Raw genomic sequence first — 12,518 nt, 5'->3', positions numbered from 1 at the left:
AGTTCAAATCCCAGCACCCACATGGTGGCTCACAACCATCCATAAAGAGATCTGACATCCTCTTCCAGTGTCTGAAGACAGCTACAGTGTACTTACATATGATAAATAAATAAATATCTTAAAAAAATAATTCGTTAAAGAAAAAGTTATTATATACTGTGATTGCTTTTATGGGTCCAGGGTATAGCATCCTTTGCATAGCAGGTAAGACTCTTTTTTATTTTGTATTTTTTTTTCTCAAAAAAGAGTTTCTCTGTATAGCCATGACTGTTTGGAACTCTCTCTGTAGACCAGGCTTGCCTCAGACTCTGAAATATGCCTGCTTCTGCCTCCCAATTTCTGGGATTACAGATATTCACTACCACTGCCTACCTACATGTATGCTTCTAATAAGCCTTTATTTTTGTGTTACTTGGACTTTTTGTCTTATAGCTTTCTGTATTCTTTTTTTGTTGCATATGTGCAGTGTTTGTATTTACCTACTAAAGGATTAAGAAAATGTCTGAAAAAATTGCCAGGGATGATAAATAGAAAGTAAAAATCTTCTACCTTAGTTATAGCCCAAGAAAGACATTGATAGAAATATTTCTGTGGATAGGCAATAAACACAAAGAATGAGTATGTACTTGAAGAAAAAAAGCAGAGTAGATCTTATATTTATTAATACCATTGCTTGCATAATTTGAGTTGTTTAATGTAGGATGGTTTTATTATAATGTCACGTAAATCTAATAATTCTTTCATTTCTTGTAACTTTCAGTATAATATATATGTGTTTAAAGTCCATATTAAGGATTTGTGGAATTATATGTATATCGTTTGTAATTGCTCTATGAATCTCCCACTTCACTGTGCTTACTGGCATAAAGATCTGTAGATATGTCGTCTACACTGCTGACCTGTCAGGAATAAAATGTCAAGTAGAACAGTACTGAAACTCAAAATTTTCAAATTGCATTTGAGTTTGGGTTTATAGGATGCTAATCATAATTGGTAATTAAAGCTCTTAAAAACCAATGGTTTATAAAATTATGTGCTCTAATTATGGAACTATAGTTGGTGGTTTATTAAAGGTACATGACATACATGCCAATTAATTTGTGTGCTTGAAGATTCTAGAATTAGTGTCATAGTTAGTTTTTGCCATAGATACTCTCCTTCTTTAAGCATCATAGAAGCTCATGACTTATGGGAATAGTTAGTCAGGTGATTGTTGAATATTCATGCCTAAAATTAGGCACGTAAATCATTTCTTCCAAGTTTCAGGGAACATGGTTAAAGAGTGGGCGCAAGAACTGTGTGAAGCAGATAAAGAGATTCAATATTGGAGAAGGGCAGCGGCGGCGGCAGCAGCGGCAGTGCAGCAGTGGCTGGTCCAGCTGAAGGGCCATCAGCAGAGGAGCCAAGGCGACACAGGATCCAATTAGGCCCTGTGCCCACAACCACTGACCTTCACTGACCAGCCGGGCGGCAAGCAGCTGCGGTTGTGCGGCGCCTTTCCCTGCATGGAAGCCATTTCAGAACTCGGCCTCCCGCCAGTCAGGAGAGGCTCATCTCCATCTTGGTTTCAGACTCCAGAGATCAGACAGACTGAGGTACACAAACATAATCCGAGGCCAACACCGCGGGGGTCTGAGCCCGACGGGCATTGGCCTGCACCCAGGCCCTGGGCTGTTCGGGGGGCCATCGGGGTGCCAACCCAGCCAGGAGGTTTTTTGCCCGGGCCTGAGCGTGCACCGCCATTTTGCCTGCAGGACTACAGAGAACTCTGGTGGGCAGACCTGTAACAGGCATAGCCTGAGGTTAACAAAGCGGGGGTCTAGGCCCCAAAAGGCACAGGACTGACCCCAAGAACTGGGCGGCTTGGTGGGCCATCTGTGAGTCAACACGCCCAGGAGGTTGTTAGCACAGCAGACTCTCCCTGCGCATTCAGGGAGCACGGGCCCGCACACCAGCCATCCAGATCACCTGGCGGACCCAATTAACAGTCATAGCCCTAGGGGAACTTTGCTCGGACCTTGGCATCCCAGGCTTTTGCCTGGACTCAGGGCCTGGGCGGCCAGGCTAACCTTGTGTGCGCCAGCCCGGTTGGGGGATCGGCTGCCCAGCGGAGTGAGCAGAACACAGGGGAGGTCACACAGCATACACCGTCGGTGCTCCCTGGGGGTGCACACAGGCTCCATCTGGTCCACAGACACAATCTGGGGCAAGGCCTCAGGCGGAAGCCCTCAGCTCAACTCTCTCTGCTTCCGGATCCAGATCAGCCTGGGCGGCCGCACCACATCTCCAGGTCCTGCAAGAGGCTAGCAGGGCTTCCAGGCAGCCAGCTGGGAGAAGTCAGTGTGCTCCAGTGAATCCAGCGGGCCACAGCGGGAGCCTTCGGGTGCCTGCTTCTGGATCTGAACAGCCTGGGCAGCAGCACCCTGTCTACAGGCAGTGCAGGGGGTAAGCTGTGCACCAGAGGCCAACAGGAAAGGGGCAGCTTGCACTGGTGAGTACAGCACTGACAAGAGAAACTAACACCAGTGAGAACTAGATGGCAAAAGGCAAACACAGGAACATCACTAACAGAAATCAAGGCAATATGCCAACATCTGAACCCAATTCTCCTCTACCAGCATGTCCTGGATACCCCATCACACCAGTAAAACAAGATTTGGATTTAAAATCACTGGTCATGATGCTGGTACAGGAATGCATGAAGGACATACTTAAAGAAATTCAGGAGAAAATGGATCAAAAGTTAGAAGCCCTTGCAAGGGAAACACAAAAATCATTGAAAGAAATCCAGGAGAATACAAAAGCCAACAAGGAGAAAACGCAAAAAAACATTAAAGAAATAAAGGAGAACTTTGGTCAACAGGCTGAGGTCATGAAAGAGGAAACACAAAAAATCTCTTAAAGAATTACAGGAAAGCACAAACAAGCAAGTGAAGGAGCTAAGCAAAACCATCCAGGATCTAAAATCAGAAGTAGAAACAACTAAGAAAACTCAAAGGGAGACAACTTTAGAGCTAGAAAGCCTTGGAAAGAAATCAGGGGACAGAGATGCAAATATCAACAACAGAATACAAGAGATAGAAGAAAGAATCTCACATGCTGAAGATTCCATAGAAACCATGGACTCAACAGTTAAAGAAAATGCAAAATGCAAAAAGCTTGTAACCCAAAATATCCAGGAAATCCAGGACACAATGAGAAGACCAAACCTAAGGATTATAGGCATAGATGAGAGTGAAGATTTACAACTTAAAGGGCCAGCAAATATCTTCAATAAAATTATAGAAGAAAACTTCCCTAACCTAAAGAGAGAGATGCCCATGAATATACAAGAAGCCTACAGAACTCCAAACAGACTGGACCAGAACAGAAATACTTCCCGTCACATAATAATCAAAACACCAAATGTTCTAAACAAAGAAAGAATACTAAAGGCAGTAAGAGAAAAAGGCCAAGTAACATATAAAGGAAGACCTATCAAAATCACAGCAGACTTTTCACCTGAGACTATGAAGGCTAGAAGGTCCTGGGCAGATCTCATGCAGACTCTAAGAGAACACAAATGCGAGCCAAAACTACTATATCCAGCAAAACTCTCAATCACCATAGATGGAGAAACTAAGATATTTCATGACAAAACCAAGTTTACCCAATATCTATCCACAAACCCAGCCCTAAAAAGGATAATAGGAGGACAACACCAATACAAGGAGGGAAACTTCACCCTGGAAAAAGCAAGATAGTAACCTTTCATCAAACCCAAAAGAAGTAAAGCAATCAAATTTAAAAAATAACGTCAAAAATGATAGGAAGTAACAATCACTGTTCCTTATTATCTCTGAACATCAAGGTACTTAATGCCCCAATAAAAAGACACAGACTAACTGACTGGATACATAAACTGGACCCTACATTTTGCTGCTTACAGGAAACACACCTCAGGGTCAAAGACAAACAGTACCTTAGAGTAAAAGGCTGGAAGACAATTTTACAAGCAAATGGTCTCAGGAAACAAGCTGGAGTAGCCATTTTAATATCAGATAAAATTGACTTTCATCCCAACCTCATCAAAAGAGATTCTAAGGGACACTTCTTGCTGGTCAAAGGAAAAATACAACAAGAAGAACTCTCAATCCTGAACATCTATGCTCCAAATGCAAGGGGACCCTCTTTTGTAAAAGAACTTTATTAAAACTCAAAGCACACATTGCACCTAACACAATAATTGTGGGTGACTTCAACACTGCACTTTCCTCAATGGACTGATCAGGAAAACAGAAACTAAACAGGGACACAATGAAACTAATTGAAACTTTGGACCAATTAGATTTAACAGATATATATAGAACATTCTATCCTAAAACAAAAGAATATACCTTTTTCTCAGCACCTCATGGTACCTTCTCCAAAATCGACCATATAACTGGTCACAAGACAGACCTCAACAAATATAAGAAGATCAACCTAATCCCATGCCTCCTATCTGATCACTATGGAGTAAAAGTGGTCTTCAATAGCAACAGAAACAACAGAAAACCCACATACACGTGGAAACTGAACAATACTCTACTCAATGATACCTTGGTCAAGGAAGAAATAAAGAAAGAAATTAAAGACTTTTTACAACACAATGAAAATGAAAATAGAACATACCCAAATCTATGGGACACAATGAAAGCAGTGCTAAGAGGAAAACTCATAGCCCTGAGTGCCTCCAAAAAAAAATGGAGAGAGCATACATTACCAGCTTAATGACCCACCTGAAAGCCCTAGAACTAAAAGAAGCTATTTCACCCAGGAGGAGTAGAAGGCAGGAAATCATCAAACTAAGGGCCAAAATCAATCAAGTAGAAACAAAGAGAACCATACAAAAAAATCAGCAAAACCAGGAGCTGGTTCTTTGAGAAAATCAACAAGATAGATTAACCCTTAGCCAGACTGACCAAAGGGCACAGAGAAAGTATCCAAATTAACAAACTTAGAAATGAAAAGGGAGATATAAAAACGGAAACTGAGGAAATCCAAAAAATCATCAGATCCTACTACAAGAGCCTGTCCTCAACACAACTGGAGAATCTGGAGGAAATGGACAATTTCCTTGACAGATACCAAATACCAAAATTAAATCAGGAACAACTAGACCATCTAAACAGTCCCATAATGCCTAAAGAAATAGAAGGAGTCATAGAAAGTCTTCCAACCAAAAAAAGCACAGGACCAGATGGCTTCTGTGCAGAATTCTATCAGACCTTCAAAGAAGAGTTAACACCAATACTCTTCAAACTATTCCACAAAATAGAAACAGAAGTAACACTACCCAATTCCTTCTACGAAGCCACAATTACGCTGATACCAAAGCCACACAAAGATCCAACAAAGAAAGAGAACTTCAGACCAATTTCCCTTATGAACATCGATGCAAAAATACTCAATAAAATTCTTGCCAACCGAATCCAAGAACACACCAAAACGATCATCCACCATGATCAAGTAGGCTTTATCCCGGGAATGCAGGGTTGGTGGAATATACGGAAATCCATCAATACTATCTACTGCATAAACAAACTCAAAGAACAAATCCACATGGTCATTTCATTGGATGCTGAAAAAGCATTTGACAAAATTCAGCATCCTTTCATGCTTAAAGTCTTGGAGAGAACAGGAATTCAAGGCCCATACCTAAACATAGTAAAAGCAATATACAGCAAACCGGTAGCCAGCATCAAACTAAATGGAGAGAAACTTGAAGCAATCCCACTGAAATCAGGGACCAGACAAGGCTGCCCCCTTTCTCCTTATCTTTTCAATATTGTACTTGAGGTACTAGCTCGGGCAATTTGAAATCATAAGGAGGTCAAAGGGATACAAATTGGAAAGGAAGAACTCAAACTATCATTTGCAGACGACATTATAGTCTACCTAAGTGACCAAAAAAACTCCACTAGAGATCTCCTACAGCTGATAAACAACTTAAGCAAAGTGGCAGGTTATAAAATCAACTCAAGCAAATCAGTGGCCTTCCTATACTCAAAGGATAAGCAGGCTGAGAAAGAAATTAGGGACATGACCCCCTTCACAATAGCCATAAACAGTATCTTGCGGTGACTCTTACCAAACATGTGAAAGATCTGTATGACAAGAACTTCAAGACTCTGAAGAAGGAAATGGAAGAAGACCTCAAAAAATGGGAAAACCTCCCATGCTCATGGATCAGCAGGATTATCATAGTAAAAATGGCCATTTTTCCAAAAGCAATATACAGATTCAATGCAATACCCATCAAAATCCCAACTCAATTCTTCACAGAGTTATAAAGAGCTATTATCAAATTCATCTGGAACAACAAAAAACCCAGGATAGCTAAAACTATTCTCAGCAACAAAAGAAAATCTGGGGGAATCAGTATCCCTGACCTCAAGCAATACTACAGAGCAATAGTGTTAAAAACTGCATGGTATTGGTACAGTGACAGGCAGGAGGATCAATGGAACAGGATTGAAGATCCAGAAATGAACCCACACACCTATGGCCACTTGATCCTCGACAAAGAGGCTGAAAACATCCAATGGAAAAAAGATAGCCTTTTCAACAAATGGTGCTGGTTCAACTGGAGGTCTGCATGCAGAAGAATGCGAATTGATCCATCCTTGTCTCCTTGTACTAAGCTCAAATCCAAATGGATCAAGGACCTCCACATAAAGCCAGACACTCTGAAGCTAATAGAAAAGAAACTGGGGAATACCCTTGAGGACATCGGTACAGGGAGAAAGTTTCTGAACAGAACACCAATAGTGTATGCTCTAAGAGCAAAAATTGACAAATGGGACCTCATAAAATTACAAAGTTTCTGTAAGGCAAAGGACACCATTAAGAGGACAATTCGGCAACCAACAAATTGGGAAAAGATCTTCACCAATCCTACATCAGATAGAGGGCTAATATCCAATATATATAAAGAACTCAAGAAGTTAGACTCCAGAAAACCGAACAACCCTATTAAAAAATAGGGTACAGAGTTAAACAAAGAATTCTCACCTGAAGAACTTCGGATTGCGGAGAAGCATCTTAAAAAATGCTCAACTTCATTAGTCATTAGGGAAATGCAAATCAAAACAACCCTAAGATTTCATCTTACACCAGTCAGAATGGCTAAGATTAAAAATTCAGGAGACAGCAGGTGTTGGAGAGGGTGTGGAGAAAGAGGAACACTCCTCCACTGCTGGTGGGGTTGCAAATTGGTACAACCACTCTGGAAATCAGTTTGGCGGTTCCTCCGAAAACTGGGCACCTCACTTCCAGAAGATCCTGCTATACTACTCCTGGGCATATACCCAGAGGATTCTCCACCATGTAATAAGGATACATGCTCTACTATGTTCATAGCAGCCCTATTTATAATTGCCAGATGCTGGAAAGAACACAGGTATCCCTCAACAGAAGAGTGGATGCAAAAAATGTGGTATATCTACACAATGGAGTACTATTCAGCCATTAGAAACAATGAATTCATGACATTCTTAGGCAAATGGATGGAGCTAGAGAACATTTTACTAAGTGAGGTAACCCAGACTCAAAAGGTGAATCATGGTATGCACTCATAATAAGTGGATATTAACCTAGAAAACTGGAATACCCAAAACATAATCCACACATCAAATGAGGTACAAGAAGAAAGGAGGAGTGGCCCCTGGTTCTGGAAAGACTCAGTGAAACAGTATTTGTCAAAACCAGAACGGGGAATTGGGAAGGGGTGTGTGGGAGGACAGGGGAAGAGAAAGGGGCTTATGGGACTTTCGGGGAGTGGGGGGGGCTAGAAAAGGGGAAATCATTTGAAATGTAAATAAATTATATCGAATAAAAAAAATTAAAAAAAAAAGAGATTCTGTATTATGGTTCTTTGTCTTGAGGACATGGCATAGTCACAGAACTCGTGACCTATAAACCATTCTGATGATTTGCAGGACGTCTGAACATTCATGTATATAGAAACATTTAATCATTTAAATGGAAATTGAATGAGCAACATCCTTCTCTTATTACACATAACTATAAATTTAGTTACCTTATACCTGTAGATGTATAATTACTTTATACCTGTAGTCGTTCACACATCCACATGCTTTAGCTTGATTTCACAAAATACACAAGGAAAATGCGATTGTTTTAGTCATCCTGGTTCACAATACATTCATTTATTATAAATGGACCTTTTGAGTAAATTGCTGGCTGAGAATTGCCTTCTACTCAGCTTGACTCAAGTGATAGTACTGTAGAGGTCTAGCTCCAGGTACTATGCAGTAGACCCTAGCCCTTCCTTAACTGAGGTGGTAATGCTGCCATAGAAACAGGTGAAGAAAGTAGTTTGCCCACTGAAGAAATTCAAGCAATATCTGGATGGAGAAATGACTGCCGACTTTCATCAAAGGGACTTTTACCTGAGCCTAGAGGATATATAAATGGTGGAGAACAGAGAATATTTTTGGAGCCACTGCCTACCACTACACTGCATGTCTCAGCACTGTTCTCTACTTAAAATATGCCCTGGGCATATATTTAGCAGTGTTTCACAGGCAAAGAAATCTTGAATAATACTCCTTAATATTGCACTACCTTATTTTCAGTTGCACCTTATATAGAAGTCAGAATCTCAAAATAATCTGGTAAGAAGGATATATTTTGAATTGACTAAACAGACTCGAAGCTCTTGAAAGGTACGAGAAAACATAATTGCTATGTTCACAAAGAAGATATTTGTTGTAAACACATAGTAAACTTCAATGAACAATTTTGTTAGTAGATAGCATTTTTGGAATTTCCATAAGGAGAAAAGAGTGAAACAAGTTGTACTGTAGAAAGATAACCTTAAAAGTAAATGAAAACTGAAAGATACAAGCAGGCTATCATTTTGATGTCCCACATGTAAGAATCATCGTTGATCAACATAAAACCCTTAATGAGGCAACTCTACATGGTAGACATCATTTGTAAAGATACATATACCAGTTTCTAGGCAGGCAATATAAACAGCAGTAATGCTGCTAAGGAAAGGAGGGGATAAAATTGTCACCCAATGACTTAAGAATAATAAACTCTATTAGCCCTGTGTTAATCCCTTGATGAGAACAGCAAGTATCTCTTGGGAAGACAGAAGTAGCCAAAAGGAAAATATTGTAAGAGCCGGCACTAAAAATTCATGTTTATTCCAAACACAGCAGACTGAAATCTTGGGTTTAAATTTCAAAATGTTGGCGCTATTTTGGTTTCTAATTTGCCTTGGCAGTAAGGAAAATACAAAAAGAATGTATTTTTCACTCAGATCATTAGAACTTCAAGTACTAAAAGCAAAAAAAGAGACATATCCGGTTTCCTTTTTTCCTGTTTTTTTTTTTTTTTTTTTTTTTTTTTTTTAAGGCTAAAGGAACTATGCAGAATATCACAGATTTCAGGATAGACCAGAGCCCTCAATACCTATGTCTTGGTAAAGTGATTGCGTTCTGATGTGCAAAGTTTCAACATTTATTTAAAATCCCTAATATCAACCATATTTTAGCTTATGGGCAAATAAATGGGAAAATTTGCAATAAAACAGGAAATAACCTCACAATATTAACAGCATGCAATCTATAAAATATTACATATATTAAAAGCCTCCAATAACTGTAGGCCTGGTTCACTGTTACAGAGTATCTTCCAAGACAATTCATAGGATTCAAAATCACAAAAATTTAAGTTTGGTAGAAAAGGCCAAAAGACAGTATTTTGAATATTGATTTTAAAACCATATCAGTACTTAATAATACAAGAGGGATCATCTGTCCCAGGGATTATCCCCAGTGCAAATCTTCAGCATAAAGGATTTCACAAGTGTTTTATGCAAACCCCAATTGAGCAGGGGTCCAGAGGGTAAGCTGAGTTCCTGGTGTCTACCACCAGTTGTTTCTATGACTACAAAAGCTAGTTGTTTGTTGAGTTTCCAATGTCTTATTAATCCAATAAGCTTGTTCAGAAATAGGCTACTTATATAAATAATTAGTGCAACTATTTTCAAAAGTTTCCATGTACCAATACTAACAGAGTTATACGTTCATATATAGTCTTACTTGTGTCCATAATGGAGATGACAGTCCAGAAGACTTCAGAGACATATCCTGAAGACAGGCAAGATGACCTAACAAATCCAGAAAGTAGAGAGTGTACTAGGAACAAGTTAAAGAAACCAAAGCATTTAGAAAAAATTCTAAGTGTAATAGCTGATGTGCAATGTGGTTTTAAAATAAAATTAAAACCAAAAAAAAAAAAAAAAAACCCTGCTGCTCCTGTTTTAGTGGTTCCTCCTTATAATCCTAGTATTTGAGAGTCTAGAAGAGGCTGAAACAAACAAAACTCTGCAACCTTAATGACAAATGTCTTGAGAAGGACACTGTTTGCATCAGAGTTGCACAGTGAAGCTGCAGGTGCAGACAACACATCTACCAGTTGAGTGTTAATGCCTTACAGTCTGCTTCTTTTTACATCTACAGCACTCATTCTATCATCTCTAGACAGCATGTGCAAGGAAGGGCTGAATCTGGATTACAAGAGTTTTACCTCCTCTTCCTTTTCAGTATATGAGGGAGATGCCAATCATTTCAAACACATACTGATTTTCATTAGTGTGACTGGGTAAATATTTTACCCTATTACTCTTTTCCAGAACAGTCTTTACTCTGAATTACAAGGTTCAGACTATTACTAGGAGTGCTATTTTAGAGTCTAATCACTTTAAATCAGGAGGATACTTATTTTTCTATAGCTGAGAGAATAAAAATACTTGGCAACAGCTCTAATACAGCTATTGATAAGGGTCCAAGAGCACAGTAGGAGCCTTTCATTCCCAGTCCAGTGACTGACTAGAGACTGGACAACTAGACTCTGCTAAAAAGATGGGGGAAGGAGATGGTTTTGAATATCAAAAAAAAAAGTAATAACTGGTCTGATGTCCTAGGCCCCACTCTGAAACTGTACCTAAGGCTGGAGATCCATAGGAGCCTTCCTGTCCAACAATCTCACCTCAGTACAAGAAGCACCTACACCACATTTCACATCGTTTTCAGTGGCTGCTATCAGCAGTGGAGTCTTATACAGCAGTGTATTAAAATCAAACTGTTAGCAACCCTGGGACTATTTGGAGACTTTCACATTTTGTCATCCTTATAATCTACAAACAGGACTGGATGCAAGCTAGTTGAGTATTAACTCACCTAGTGCACTCCATGCTAGGAAAACACAGGATTTACAGCATCAAAGAAGAAAAACAGCATTTTTAAGGAATGAAAAATAGTTTAATAAAGTATTGAAACACTTCTCCATTTACTCCTTCTCCATATACTAAAAGTAAATGGCAAGCATGCCCACCAGGCCACGAGTTTTGCCCCAAGGCAGAGGCAGTGAACAGCCAAAGTCACAGATTTTGCAGAATGAGCGATCCAAGGGTATACAGTATTCCTGAGAAAAATCCCAGATATTTTTTTTCTCAAGTCAGTCTTGGTCTAATGCGTTTTAGCTACATGTTCATATTGGTATGCCTTTCATGACTGAGAAATGGTCACATTTTCAATCTAGATAGCATAATACAAATGACAGCAAGAAGATCCACTTGTTCAGACTTGGCTTTCAGTCTTTGATACTAGGGGATAAACCAAAACAGTAATAAAGGACTAACTTTATCAACCGTATGCTTCATTCATCTCATTGGGAGGAAATCCCCAAGGCCTCTGGTTAATCTGGGAAAACCTGACCTCCCAAGAGAGAAGCACTGCTGTGCCTGGCTCTACTACAAATAATGCATGATGGATTTAACATAGTTCCCAGGGAGGAGACCAGTCACACCATTCATAACCCCCTCATACCAACCATCGTTATTCTTGATGACATGTATAATGGCTACTTCCTGAAAGAACAGCTCATCTTCCTTGTCTTTTGTATAATCATAAATTGCCACAACCTTTTCCAAGTAAGACTGTGGTGTCCATGGTGGGTCCTCTTCAGTATAAGGATCACTGTACTCAACCAGAGCTGCTTCCTTCTCTTCATAATCTTCTGGAGGAGGTGGTGGAGGTAGGGATTTTTCAAAGACTGGCTCTTCCACAGGAGGTGGTGGAGATGGTATGTCTGAGACTGGATTCTGGTTATAAAAATGACCTCCATTCATCTGGTTCTGAAGGCTTGTTTGTAAAGTTATGGAAGGAGTGCACCTATTGTGTATGGCATATGGTGAGAGGCAGGCCTATTCATGCTGTAGAACTGAACAAAATGAACTGGAAAGATGCTGGGAGGAGACAGAGTAGGAAAAGTGATGGGAACCCTGACACTTCACTTCCGCTGTACTCCCAACTGCTGATCTGACTATTTGGATGGCTTCCACCACTGCTCCCACTGCTGATGTAAGTTCTATTTCTTTGATTGACAGAAGCTGTCATAACAGGGCTCTGCTGTGAGGGAGTCATATTACAGGTTGGGCTAAGTATATCATCATTTGA

The 12,518-nt window shown here is 39.9% G+C and overlaps 1 protein-coding gene across 1 annotated transcript in view; it reads right to left on the bottom strand.

Moving 5' to 3' along the window:
- Positions 1-11,812: 11,812 nt before the first annotated feature.
- LOC127675588 (abl interactor 2-like) overlaps positions 11,813-12,518 on the bottom strand; it is a 58,622-nt gene continuing 57,916 nt past the window's right edge. The window contains exon 3 of the mRNA XM_052171650.1: positions 11,813-12,228. Coding sequence (XP_052027610.1) covers positions 11,813-12,228 — 416 coding nt within the window. The remainder of the gene's footprint in view (positions 12,229-12,518) is intronic.

Source organism: Apodemus sylvaticus, chromosome X (assembly GCF_947179515.1).
Source record: "Apodemus sylvaticus chromosome X, mApoSyl1.1, whole genome shotgun sequence".
NCBI lineage: Eukaryota > Metazoa > Chordata > Mammalia > Rodentia > Muridae > Apodemus > Apodemus sylvaticus.
The sequence above is the reverse complement of the archived record's forward strand: the minus strand, read 5'-3'. Positions and strand labels throughout refer to the sequence as shown.